This window comes from Centropristis striata, chromosome 9 (assembly GCF_030273125.1).
Source record: "Centropristis striata isolate RG_2023a ecotype Rhode Island chromosome 9, C.striata_1.0, whole genome shotgun sequence".
Classification (NCBI taxonomy): domain Eukaryota; kingdom Metazoa; phylum Chordata; class Actinopteri; order Perciformes; family Serranidae; genus Centropristis; species Centropristis striata.
In genome coordinates, this window is record NC_081525.1 from 32,642,064 (window position 1) to 32,655,974 (window position 13,911).

Consider the following 13,911-nt stretch of genomic DNA (forward strand, 5'->3'; position numbering starts at 1 on the left):
CAGACTCTAGTCACTTCACTTGGACTCGGCACTCAGCACCAGTTTGTTTAATGATTAGGTTCCACCTGCGCACCAGTAACTAACAACACTCACACTAATTCATTCAACAATGACTCAGCAACTGGAGAAATTTGAGGTTCAGTATCTTACTACCATGGCCAGGGATGGAACCACTAACCTTCTGATCACCACCTGAGCCACAGCTAAAAGCTTTCTCGATTTGTTCTAATTTCATATATATTTATATTCTGTTGTTGAATTGCATTACATTTGGTGAAGAGCAAATTATGACTTGTTATGGACTCAAAGTTTAGGACTTTGTAGTTGACTGTCTTGACTTGGGACTGATTTTGTCCCACTTGGGGCGTTTTTCTCTACACAGTACATATCATATAAAAACTTAAATTGGCTACATAAGTGTTTTTGTAATTAAAAAAATGTCACAGGTTTAGCAGGCACTGGTGGAAAAAGTATCCAGATTCCTTTCTTAAGTAAAAGTAAAAGTACTAATTCCACAACAAGTGAAAGTCCTGCATTCAAAACTTAAATTATCAAAAGAAGTACTCATTATATAGAATGGTTCCAGTTGGTTTAATTTGAAAAATAATGTCTAATCACTTTAAATTGATCATATTTTTATCTTAAATCTTGACCTGAAGAGTAACTAAAGCTGGCAGCAAAATGTAGTGGAGTAAAAAGTTCAATATTTGCCTCAAAATGTGGTGGAGTAGAAGTATAAAGTCACATAAAATGGAAATACTCATCCATCTCTTGACCCCTAATAACAAAATGCATCCTCTCCTCTTCATTCTTCCAGGATCCCCTCCGGTACAGATGGCTGGATGGAGTACGTTCCCATCTCGGAGAAGAAGGACGTGGCTGTCGCTGCTCCACAGCAGCTCAAAGAAGGTAAACCTTCCGTGCAGCCAGAGAGGAAGCAGGAACGGGAGTTTAACTGCCAAAAGACGATCATTAGTGTTCTGTTAAATATCTCCGACCACCGTGGCTGAGATAACATCCATTAAACTCTGCTCTGTGATCTGTGTAGGTGGCCCCTTGCTGTATGACGGCGTGCAGCTGGTGCAGAACTCTGCGGCCTTGAACGGGACCCAGCGGGTGCTGCTGGATCATGTCATATCTGAGGAGGAGTGTTCAGACCTCAGGCACCTGGCACATGTAAGAACATTACACAACACTGATCATATGATGATTTAAAGTCTGAACTTTAAAGTTAAATTCTGGATTTGTCTTGCAGGCTGTAACTATGGCTGGAGACGGGTACAGAGGGAGGATGTCTCCACACACACCCAATGAGAAGTTTGAAGGAGCCACTGTGCTCAAAACCCTGCAGGTACACAAACACTAAACATAAACAAATCACTGCATCCTTCATCTGCACAAATAGTTGTCGAGGTTGCAAGAAAGTGGCATTTTGTCAGAGCAAAATGTATTTGAAGAGAATCTAAAACAAAATCACTTTATTCAGGATTATGATCAGAAGCTTCATCACATACAGAGCTCAATAAGACGTGCCCTGTCACCTGTATAGTATACTTTCTTTATTTGTTGTTTACCTCTACATGTTACTGTCTCTCTTTTGTTATTTCTTCCCTGCAGTACGGCTATGAGGGCAGAGTCCCGATGAGGAGCGCTCGCATGTTCTACGACATCAGCGAGCGAGCCAGGCGGGTCATCGAGTCTTACTTCCTGCTCAACTCCACCCTGCACTTCTCCTACACACACCTGGTGTGCCGGACAGCCATCACAGGTCACTCACACACAGAAACATAGAAACACATACTGTCATCTGAACTGCTACTCTTAAGAATGAGCTGAAATCCCTGTACATTAATATATATGTAGAAAGATTAGGCTCAAAATGGTCACAAATGTATATTACATTACTATAAATTTAAAAAAAGCGATGTGGGGTATTCACAAATGCAAATGCAAATCTAATCCTCACACCAGTAACAAGCAATTTGAACACACGTGCAACATTTTTATAATGCACACATCACAGCCCAAACAATTTTTTAAATTTTACATACAGATTTTTAACTCCAACTTCAAAGATCTGACAGTTTTTACTTTCAAAAAGCTCCCTGTGTATAAAATATTTGTAAAATTGTTAAATGTATGTAGACAGATCGCCTGATACTCACAGATCACATTACATTTGTGTTTGGAGTTTTAAGAACTCTTTTCTGCAACTCTACACAGATCTACAAATGTATGCTGTGTTTATGTGCTGGAGGAAAACTGGGACATTTGGGCTTTCAGTGTCAGAAATTACCACTAAAGAAAAAAAAGTACCACTAAAACATATACGTCTACCAACTATGGACGCTGTACAGTAGCTTATAAATAAATCAAATCAAATCAACCTTCATTGTCACCTTGAAAGGCAGCAGTATTGCAGTCGAAAATAAGAAAGCGTGTAGGTAAAAAAAAAAAACAATAAAATACAGCTAAAAACAGTGAGGCCTTCATAAACTAACCAGGGCAGCTAAGTTAAACGTGGCCAGAGTTTGTTATTAAAATGGTTAAAATAATCTTGTAGATGCTCCTGCTATCATTGATGGTTCACTTGCTGTATGACTGGGTAGATTTGAAAATAAAACACCCAGTTAGAAAAACCTGAAAGGATGTTTCATTCATCATATTTCTGCTTTTTGTGTGTTGTGTGTTTACAGGCCAGCAGGACCACAGGAATGACCTGAGCCATCCCATCCATGCTGACAACTGTCTGCTGGACCCCGAGGCCAACGAGTGCTGGAAGGAGCCGCCAGCTTATACATACAGAGACTACAGGTGGGCAGCCACCATTTTCATAACAATGATATACTCTTCTGCAGCTGGATTACACAGGAAAGTTAATGTTGAGTCTATGCTGATCTCTCCTCTACTTTTTTTCAGTGCACTGTTATATCTAAATGGAGATTTTGAAGGAGGGGAGTTCATATTCACAGAAATGGATGCCAAAACAGTCACGGTAAGACGTTTTTTTCCTGCAACAGGAGTTTTACTTTAAAAAGATTGTACTACACAGGAAGGAAGTGAGCATGCCTTCAGATCAGCTGCACTTTATATATATATATATATATATATACATATATATATAAGGTTATTCATAAGGCTACTACAATTTTTTCATGAAAACTGACCTTTTGTTGATGAAATGGGGAAAGAGACTTCTAGTGATCTCCAAACATTTAGACAGTTTTAGTCTCTTTATTTGACTCCCAGCCTTGGCTGAATCAATCTGTATTTATGTCTTGGAGAGATTATTGAGGACAGGCCCTCATTGTGCTGAGTTGAAAAAGTGAAAAAGTAAAAAAAAAAAAGATAAATAAATAATAATAATGCATATTAAAAAAGAAGATTCAGTATTGCACTCTAACAGGACAAATGACTGCTTTAATAACCAAGCTAACAAATAAATAAATAGTGTATTTTGTTCTTACTAATATGAACAGATAGTAACCTCCCTCTCGTCTGCAGGCGTCAGTGAAGCCAAAGTGTGGCAGGATGGTGGGTTTCTCATCAGGAGGAGAGAATCCACACGGTGTGAAGGCCGTCACCAGCGGGCAGAGGTGTGCCGTCGCTCTGTGGTTCACCCTCGACCCGCTCTTCAGAGAACTGGTAAACTAACGCTTCACTTAAAGAACCTTTGCAACCAAATGAGTATTAATAACTTGGCTTTCCGAAATAAGCTTTGAGTTAAATTGCATATGATTTTGTTTTTAAACAAAGATTCTTAACTGTTTAAACAAATAATATTATTAAGCCAGGGATTAATTTTTCTGATTTACTAAAGGAGTCAGGGCGGATATAGTAATTATTTTTTATCCAGGCTGGAACATGTCAACCATTATTGGATATAACTACACTTTAGTATAATTTTGAGGTACTTTACTTGAGTATTTCCATTTTGTGTAACTTTATACTTCTACTCTACTACATTTTAGATACATATATAGTCATTTTACTTCATGACATTTGGCTGACAGTTTTAGTTACTTTTCAGGTCGAGATTTAAAATAAAAATGTGATCAAATTAAAGTGATTAGACATTTATTTTTTTAAATTAAACCTTTAAGTAGGTAAAATTTGCCCTTCTAAAATCCTGCTTACATAAATCAATAACATCAATAATAATAATCAAATAAAATTGTTTGGAAATTTGGAATACATAAAACAATCTGAGAGAGTCCATTCTGCATAACATGTACTTTTACTTTTGATACTTCAAGTACATTTTGATGCTGATACTTTTGTACTTTTACTTCAGTAAGTTTTGAATGCAGGACTTTTACTTGTAGTGGAGTAATTTCACAGTGTGGTACTAGTACTTTTACTCATATAAGGGATCTGAATACTTTTTTCACCGCTGAAAGAGATAGATACACTCGCTATCTGGTGTCAGATATGGAAACGGGTGGGAAAACTCTTTATTATTGGACAAATTTAAAGAAATTGGGGAAGATTCAAACCAACACAGGAAATAATGGACCTTCCATTTCAACCTTTGAAAGCAAAGAGTCAGCAGTTACATCTTGTTCATTATCCATGAGAAATCCCTTCTGATGAATTCTTCCTGAACCCCAATGGTTTGTCTAACTTGATTATAATGATCGCTCCAGTTTGAACCTGAACTCTCTTTCCTTTCCGTGTCCTAGGAGAGACTGCAGGCAGACGAGGTGATCCAGGCGTTGGACACACAGTCAGTGTGGGGTCATGGCCTCAACATCAACCCTAAAGATGAACTGTAGAAGCATCCCCTCCCATCAAATCCTTCTATATATTTTAACTATTTATTGAATCAACCTTTGGATCAGAACTTTTCTATTTTTGTACTGTTTGAAGTGCAAGATTAATAATATTGTCATTTTTGTGTTGTCAGTCGCGTTTTATTTTTTGTTTTTAAATGTTTCTCTAAACACAAGTACTTGAGTTTACCTTTTTGTTTCTTTGTCTTTCCCTCCAGTGAGAAAAAAATCCAATTCATTTTGTTTTGTTGTACCCAGTAAGTAGACTGATTATTTCTCTATCTCACTGAACTGTGAAGAAGCCAAAGAGAAGAACGGCAGTTGAGTTTTTTTTTGTTTTTTTCTTGTTATTGACAACACATCCAATAGATTTTATTCATAAACACTATGTACGGATATTAAAAAAGCACCTTCATTCCAGTGGTCAGTAGTTTCAAATAATTCACAAATGGTACTGTTACATATTCTCTTACTAACATTTATTACTAAATAATGTTTTTTTATTTTATTTCAGTGCCAGTAATAATGATTTTCAACGTAGGCAGTGCACTGTTTTTCTAATTTGGGTACCTGATGTTCAAATACGCACTCATACAAATAGTTTAAGAAAGATTTATGTTCTAATATGCTGAATATTTAATGATCATGCACTCTGTCCTTCTCTGTGTGTCAAGACTGAAACTGAAAATGTCTTCTGTCTACTCCTCTGTCTACTTTGTCTCTTGTTGTTGTTGTTGTTGTTGTGATGAATCACTCCCCTCCTTTCTGGACGCACAGCAGAATATTTACTGGTTTACATGTTCACTGACATGTTTTACTTTTATTTATGTGTTTTTAATAATAGACAGCTGCTGTGTTGACTGTCTGCATTTAATATGAGGAACTTTTTTTCATAAAAGATGTCAATCATTCCTGTTTCAAGGAATACATATTTGTATCTTTCTCTATTATGTCTTTATATTTGTGTTGATGATACAGATGATAGGCCGAGTCGTGCACTGTAAACCCAACGGAGAGAAACGTACAAAGAGTAGCTTTTTTTTTGTTTTTTTATCCCCTACATAAATTCCAACTGCTAAACTGTAACCTCATAAAAGTCGTTTTATGAGGTTGGCCACTTTTGTTTCACTGATATTTAATTCTGAAATGCTGTAGCACACAAAAATGTACGTGTACATGCCTATAAATTAAAAATATAAAATGCCATATTTATATTTGATGGTGTATTTTCTTTATTTATGTCATGAAATGAAACATCATTCATTCTTTTGTATCAAATAAGAATGCCTTTAAATGAGGACACTGATAAATTACTTGTTTGTCTGTCAAACAGCCAGGATTATTTTCATCTTACAAATATATATTTAATTCCTTCAGTAACCGGTTGTTCGTTTGAAGCTATCCTTGTATATTTATGTTATTAAACAATCTGACAAAAGGCAAACAGAGCTGCAAGAGCTCCATTTAAAGTAAAGTGCATCTGCCACTACACGAAGTAAATACAGTAAAAAATCATTCACTCAATACATTTCATCACACTGGGTAGAGGTCACTGCGGTAAACTTTTCTTTTTTAGAAATGTGCTTTGACAAACAAAAAGAATAAAACAAAACCCTTGAGACAGCTGAACAGAGAATAAAAAGTCTCGTCTTTGAACTTGAATCTATGTGACATGTTGGATTTGTTTGGTTCAGTAGCGGTAGGCCAGCTGCTCTGTGAATCTGAATGGCTTGGTTTCATTGACGCTACATAGCAGGTCCCTCATGCGTCGTGCGCGGCGCTCCTCCAGCACCAGCCTGCGGGAGCGCTCTCGAGCCGCCTGCTGCTCCGCTCGCTTCTCCGCCTGTTTCCGCTTCAGCCACCTGAGGACAGGAAGAGGGTGGTCGGGGAAACCACCAGCAAATTTACACTTACCATATTTTTAATTTAGTAATTGCTACGTTTACCCTAAAACTCACATGTGACAAGAGACAATAAATGTTAGTATTCGTGAGGTTAAAAACATCTTGTCTCTTGTTAAAAGTACATTTTAAGATAAACATAATGTACGTACGTAAAAAAAACATTTCACAAGTGAAAACAAATTTCACATTTATTTTTAAATATATTTTTATATATACATATATATATATATATATATATAACTGTGAGGTTTAAAAGAAGAGATGTTGATATCATGTTATTAATGCACATGATAATATTGTGAACTAAAAAATGGACCGCCTCTTAAATATTTTCTGGTTCTTTGCATTTTTGCTCTGTCCTTAAACTTTACTCCAACTCCAACTATATTGTAAATCTTTTTGGCCAGCATGTCCTGAAAATCTGATATTGTGACCGCCCTAAAGAGGATACAACACTGGGAGTGACATTGTTAAACTGTGTGATGCTTTGAAATTATTTGGCACTTGAAGTGAATAAAAACGTAACTCACACTTTGAAGGCATGCTCACACTCCTCACGGCTGTGTAGGAGGTAACCACTGTCCTCCTCCAGCCTCTTCAGCTCCACCAGCTGTCTCTCTTTCTGCTGCTGCTCCTGCTTCCTCTGAAGCCAGAGCCTGAACGACTCCTCCGGGTCGCTGGGGTCCTTCTGCACGAAGAAACACATCCAGTAATAAAGATGAAACGATGGCATACATTTATTATACAAATGTCTTTCAATTGCCCTGAGCAGTGTGGTCATTTGCTTTTCCTTGTAATTTTATAATCAGGTCGGTATGTTAAGGATCTTGTTGTCCCTCCTCTGTTTAACAATTTTTTTCTTCTTTGCTGAAGAGGAGGTCTGCTACAGGGTCAAAGGTTTTTTACCTTACAGTTCATCCTCTCCATCTCCTGGGCTCGATGGATCCTTCTCTCCTCCTGAAACTGCTCTCTCTTCTTCAGCAGCCAGGCCTTAAACGCCAGCTCGTTATCCTGCCTCTTCTGCTCCTCCTCCTCCAGTTTCCTCTGCTCTTCCTGACATGGGACGTAAAAGTGATTAAAACAGTGATCAAAAGAATAATTTGCTACTTTCTTGCTTTTTATCTCACCAGCAGTTACTTGTCTCCTACCTCTCTGGCCAGCTTCTCCTTCCTCTCCTGGATCCTCTGCAGCAGCTCCTTCTGCTGGGGGGACAGGGTGTAGGTGGCCTGGTAGGGTGTCCCGGTGGCCGACTGCACCCGCCGCTTGCTGTCCCTCCTCTGGCTGCCTCTCTGGCTGTGGCTGGCTGAGCTGGGCCGGCCCCTAGGCTGAGCTGGAGGTCTGGGGGCGCGAAGGTGATCGATGCCTTGCTGGAAGGAGGAAGACCTGTGGCTCTTACTGGAGCTCACAGTCTGCTCCTGGTGACGCGTGGAGGAGTAGTCACTGTAGTTGTTTGTTATAGGAGGGAGAAGTCCTTGACTCTCCACCTCTTTCAGGCTGACCAGGTCAAACTTACCATCCTTTTCTACCAGCACTCTGCCCTCCTTTATGCCTCCTTCACTGCTCTCCACAGCTCTACTGGATCCTCCTACACTTTCCTCGCGAGGGGAAAGTTTTAGCTCAGAAAGCTTCCCGGACACTTCCATTTCTGCCTCTGAATCCTTTCTACTCTGCCTCGCTTCCACCTCACCACCGTTTCCATCTTTCTCAAACTGCAGCGGAGGCACCACCAGGTCCACCAGCGTCTCTTTGAAATGAAGCCGCCTGCGCCTCGAACTATCTGGAGCTTCCTGGTCCTGCAGCTCCCGATTAGCCTGCTGGATCTTCTCCAGAATGTACTTCTTCTCCTCGTCCGTCTGGTCTTCTGTCCCTGGAGGAGGCGGGACTAATGATGACTTGTTCGGGCTGTCTCTGTCTGAGTCATGCTCTAACGGCTCCATCGGTGAGGGCCACCTCTCCTCATCTTCTTCCAGCTCCTCGGTTTTCTTGCCTCTCTTCTCCTCCTTGAGGCTTTTCTGCTTTCTTTTCTTTATGGTCTTTTTCTCATCCTCCTCCAGTTCTTTGTCAATTTCTGCTTCTATGTCGTCAAAGTCAGGACCCTGTATGGCAGAAAGGCAGCGACATCAACAATTTTTAAACAGTGGATTTTCTTGAACTTGAAATATAATTTAACCAAAAAACTACCATATAAACTAACTATTAAAAAACTAATTTAATAAATGATAAATATACATACAAAAAATAAATAAAAAATCTGAAAATAAGTAAAAATACATTGGACCAAATCAACTTTTTTTTTACTTTACTTTACTTTTATACCTAACAATATTAAGTATTCAATACCTAAAAATATATTTAACAGTGGATTTTCTTGAACTTAAAATAAAAATAAATGGAATATATATATATATATATATATATATATATATATATATATATATATATATATTTATAAAATAGTGTTTAAGAAAAGATATTTAACAAATGAATGAAAATGAAAGGGTTTATAGTTTATTGATAATAGAAACATAATAAATAATAAGTTACATGAAAATAAATAAGATCAACTATTTTGCAATATTAGCGCACTTCCACAACCTAATTCACACGATGGAACACATATTCAGTTTATAAAATATAAAATATAAAATTTTAGAATGAATCTAAATAAATTAGACCAAAATTAATTAGATCAAATATGTTTTATTTGAGTGCACTGCCCCAACAAAATGAAAACTCTTAAACATTAATTCAACATATTCTAGTCAGTAACAGCTAAACAAGCAAAAGCTTACTGCTGGATTTCTAAAACAAGACAAAACAAGAACATCATTGTGAAACAGAATGCAGCAAAATAATAATTTTGTCTTTTCGTAATCGTAAGCTTAAATCTTATTTGAAAATAAAATTTGATCAGCTGCCCAGCCCTGATCCTCAGCAGGTAACAGCGTGCTGGTGTGATAACAGACGTGTGTAAGCACGTTCATCAATATTGCATCCAGCAGTGGCACACAGTGAAAGTATGTCACTGTATGTGAACAGAGAGGGTTTCACATGCGAACAGTGATATGTGCCAGGTCGGGTAACTCAACACTACTCACTGTTACACTTCCACAGAGCAGGGCCAGAGACCCGAGCAGCAGCCGGGCTGCAGTAAGTAGAGCAGCACTACTCACTTAGTTTCACACGACGGAAAAGAGAAGCAACAACCAATATATCTCAGTCATCTTGATTTCTGAGTTATTAAAGATGTTCAAGCAACAAATTTACAATCAATAACGTGTTATTCATCAGAGTGGAAGACAGACTAGGCCTTTGCTTTATTTAAAGGCCACAAACATGATGAAGTAAAAAAAAAAAAAACTCCTGAAGACCCAGCTCTTCAGAGAGCATCTTCTTTCCTAGCACCACACGATAATTTGTACTCCTTAAAGAATTGTCACTAGCACTTATTACTGCACTAATGGCTCTTACTGCACTATACCTTGATTGTTTGCTTTTTTCTTTCTGTAAGTCGCTTTGGATAAACGTGTCTGCTAAATGACTAAATGTAAATTTAAATGTAAGTCATGAAAAGTGAAGTAACCCCACTACAAGCTGCCAGCTTTAGTTACTTTTCAGGTCAAGATTTAAGATAAAAAATATATGATCAATTTAAATGATTAGATGTTTTTCTTTTTTCATTAAACCTCATAGCAGTATATTAAGTAGTTAAAATAAGCCCTACATTGAGGAAATGAAAACCCTACTTACAAAAATGCATAAATAATAAAAATCTAATAATATATTTGGAATATACATTACAATCTGAGTGGGTCAATTCTGCATAATGCAGAATAACAATAACATTTGATGCTACTTTTGCTTGAGCAAGCAGTTTTGAATGCAGGACTTTTACTTGTAGTGTGTTAGAATAATCATGTGTGCATTTGAGTGTCTCTGTGCAGGTCACTGTCTATGTGTGTGTGCTTTTGAGATTCTCTGTGTACGTCACTATCTGTGTGTGTAGTCTCTCTGTGCATTGATAGATTAATCATGCAAGCTGCTTTGCTACAATGCTCATGTGCTAATATTAAGATGAGTTGTTAAACTATGGGTAAACTAAATACATTTACTCCATCTGCTTAAACTTCCTCTGCCCTATTTAGAGTAAGACTCTATTATCACAAAAAGATATATTTTATATGGATGTGTCTATTACAAAATCGGTGTCTCCAGTAATATTTCTGCAGGTTATTTATCTCAAGGCAGGAGTTGGTGATTTGACAGTTTGTTGCAGGACATGATGTGCTGAGCAGAGAGATAGATGACAGCTCTGCCTAGTGACATGACGTGTCCATGTATTGAATAAACTGAAAAATCAACAGACCGAAAAGAGGCAACTTCTGGAAAGATCAACCTACATTCTTAAGTAAACTTCCGTTAGGCTATAAAATGGATTCAGGGAAATTAGACTGGGTCCAGCCTTCATGATCTGACCAGCCTATGTGTTGTCAGGGAAATGTAGATTGAACCCAGAGACTCTGTAACTGCACATTTCTTAACTTATTGTAATAAAGTGAGGTTAAACTGAGAACTCGGACGTCTCCTGCTCATTATTCCCCATCAAACGATCGGCGCAGAGAGATAGGTGAGAGGTTTTTTCGTTGGAGTCAGATAATTTAATTTTAAAGGTTTCCTCAAAATATTTCCCAACAAGTGGAGTACTTTCACAGTGTGATAATAATACTTTTACTTAAGTAAGGAATCTGAATATTTTTTCTACCACTGCTGATATTTCATGAAGCACTACCTAATAAGTTAGCTGCAATCACCCTGCTGTCATAATCTTATATTGATTGCTTACCTGATCGTCACTCCGGCTTTCCTCACTGATCAGCCAGTCCAGATCCTTCTCAAAGTCGTCCTCATATTCCTCCTGAGACTTTACACAAACCACCTCGCTCATAATCTTCACTGGAAGAGACAGACAAATCTCATACAAGATTACTGCCACACTAGCAGCAGGGCCAGATGAAAGTCACATAAGTAAGTCAGCACATTTTCTCAACACAAATAAAATATCCTTAGTCCATGGCCTTTTGAGAATGAATTTGGACATTCATGGTCGAAACAAAACCACCCAGGTAGTTTTTACTTTCACTCTTAAATACAAAGTTTTAGTACATGGTGTTGGGCCTGATTGATTGTGTAGTTAATTTATGTTTAACGACATCCTTGACATCTGTACATATCAACAATACAACTGCATGAAAATTTTCATTTAACACTGTCCAGTTGAAGACCCATATAATGGTGGATACAGATATATAAACACAGATATCTTCTTAAACTGTTAAAAAATGTCTATGTTTTAAATGTCAGTGTAGGTTTGAATAATGCATATTGTATCCTATATCAGACGCATGGCAGTCACATTTAAGTATATATTGTGGAGGGAAAAAAGGCAAATTAGGCGCAATACAAATATGAAAATATGAACTTGAGTACAGTACAGAATAGGGTATCCCATCATCCATTTGGATCATCAAAACAACATCACACAAACCAAATTAAAAGCAAAATATTACAAATTATATATAAGGTTTGTGTGTCCTATGGATTGAGTTTTTTTTGGAGTATTGTGGCACTAATTCTCACACATCTCACAATACTTCATGTCTTACTTTTACTATTTTACACTTATTCATGCTGCTATTTGATATTTTTACTGTTTACACATACAATGCTGCTGCTCTGTGCAGTTTATGTATTCTGTTCCATATCCTCGTTTTTTTTTCACATTTTCTTCTGTAGGCTTGAATATCCTTCTGTATAACTATACTTAAATATAGTAATGCATACAACTCTGTGTACTTGCAGTCATGATAAACCCACCGTGCACTTTACATATGTGAAATTATTGCCTTGTTAGTGCATTGTTGCTTTTATGATATTTTATTTTGTTCTTGCACTAGTCTTTGTCTCTTTTACCAAATTAGTAGCTGAGCTCCAAATCTTGATGTATACCGTTATACAACGACAGTAACAGCTTTTTATTTTTACTTCTACTTGTGTTGGAGATTGGTCGACACCTACTGGACAGAAACCAGTACAACACGGTTACCAGTAAACTATTTTCTTGTCTTGTTGGTTTTTTTAATTGTTTGTCACAAATATGTCCTCTGCTCAGCTGACATGTAGGCTGTGTTTACATTAGCTGTTTCTGTCTTGACTCAGAACCACTTTCACTGTCTACAGGACAGTTTAACATACATAGACTATAATCCTGTTTATTTTTGTAGCTCTGCGTGCTGTTAAAAATAAACAGGACGGAGACAGAATTAATAGGTTAACTTGTAGGGGCACATCTCGCGCCTATCGGAGACATATTGATCCAAATGTATGGCTACTGGGAATAAATAGGAGTAAAATATTGTGTCTATGGCTGTTAGAAAACTCACCAGAAGCAGGTTCTTGCGTAGTATTCCTGTTGAGTTAAAAGCGGTGATAGAGCACATGCGAACAGGTTGTTTTCACTCCATCTGACTGGCCCACATAGAGGCTGGCAGTCTGCAGAGCAGCACCTGTGCACATAATCTGCTTCTGCAGCCCTAAAAGGTTTAATGGGACCGTCGCCATAGAGACCGACAACACGCTTTACTACTTGCGCATGCGCACACATGAGAGAAAACTCGCTCACAAGTAATAAAATCTCCACGTAGACACTGTAAACAAAAAACAAACTGGTCCAGGAAACCTTCAGCAACAAGAAAAAAAAACAATTATTTTAGAAGGTTGCTATAAAAATAATATATCACTCAATGTATTGTAGAAGCACATAGATAGCTAGTACAGAAGATAAATAATTAATAAAATTTAGTTTATAAGATGTTAAATTAATATTGGTCCATCCATGCTCTAGCCGCGAAAAAAAAAAAGTATGTTTGAAAAATATTTATTCTAAAAGGTTCCCATTAAAAATTGCTTTGAACAACCAAACTGTATTCAGTATCACTGATTGTGATATTTTATCTATTATCATTATTATTATTATTATATATTATATAAATAATAATAATAATAATAATAATAATAATAATAAATTATTACTATTACTATTATAATTACTATGTCATATTACTATTATTTATATACAGTCCAAGGATTTATCGCATTTGTTTGGGAGTCTGAATATTTCTCTTGTAGATATCGTCATAAAGTCAGATGTCATAATAGATTGTTGCAGACGAAACGAG

The 13,911-nt window shown here is 37.2% G+C and overlaps 2 protein-coding genes across 3 annotated transcripts in view; one reads left to right on the forward strand and one right to left on the reverse strand.

Moving 5' to 3' along the window:
* p3h2 (prolyl 3-hydroxylase 2) overlaps positions 1 to 5,984 on the forward strand; it is a 72,265-nt gene extending 66,281 nt beyond the window's left edge. For both annotated transcript variants that reach the window (XM_059341668.1, XM_059341669.1), the window contains exons 8-15: positions 818 to 909; positions 1,049 to 1,176; positions 1,256 to 1,351; positions 1,618 to 1,768; positions 2,697 to 2,814; positions 2,920 to 2,995; positions 3,505 to 3,645; positions 4,683 to 5,984. In XM_059341668.1, coding sequence (XP_059197651.1) covers positions 818 to 909; positions 1,049 to 1,176; positions 1,256 to 1,351; positions 1,618 to 1,768; positions 2,697 to 2,814; positions 2,920 to 2,995; positions 3,505 to 3,645; positions 4,683 to 4,775 — 895 coding nt within the window. In that variant the 3' untranslated portion in view covers positions 4,776 to 5,984. The remainder of the gene's footprint in view (positions 1 to 817; positions 910 to 1,048; positions 1,177 to 1,255; positions 1,352 to 1,617; positions 1,769 to 2,696; positions 2,815 to 2,919; positions 2,996 to 3,504; positions 3,646 to 4,682) is intronic.
* A 72-nt stretch (positions 5,985 to 6,056) lies between these two features.
* On the reverse strand, positions 6,057 to 13,504 carry ccdc181 (coiled-coil domain containing 181). Its single transcript, XM_059341670.1, has 6 exons — positions 13,117 to 13,504; positions 11,520 to 11,629; positions 7,825 to 8,772; positions 7,583 to 7,729; positions 7,207 to 7,364; positions 6,057 to 6,634 (listed from the first exon to the last, which is right to left on the reverse strand). Exons 2-6 carry the CDS (start codon positions 11,619 to 11,621, stop codon positions 6,463 to 6,465), a joined length of 1,527 nt encoding a protein of 508 aa, XP_059197653.1. The 5' UTR covers positions 11,622 to 11,629; positions 13,117 to 13,504; the 3' UTR covers positions 6,057 to 6,462.
* Positions 13,505 to 13,911: the final 407 nt, after the last annotated feature.

Excerpts from the sequence above, each read along its gene's own strand:
- ccdc181 (XM_059341670.1), bottom strand. The coding sequence starts at position 11,621 with ATGAGCGAGGTGGTTTGTGTAAAGTCTCAGGAGGAATATGAGGACGAC. Across the intron at positions 7,730-7,824 it reads AGGAGAAGCTGGCCAGAGAG|GAAGAGCAGAGGAAACTGGA; the intron begins GTAGGAGACAAG and ends GTCCCATGTCAG. Across the intron at positions 6,635-7,206 it reads TGTGAGCATGCCTTCAAAGT|GTGGCTGAAGCGGAAACAGG; the intron begins GTGAGTTACGTT and ends TCCTGTCCTCAG.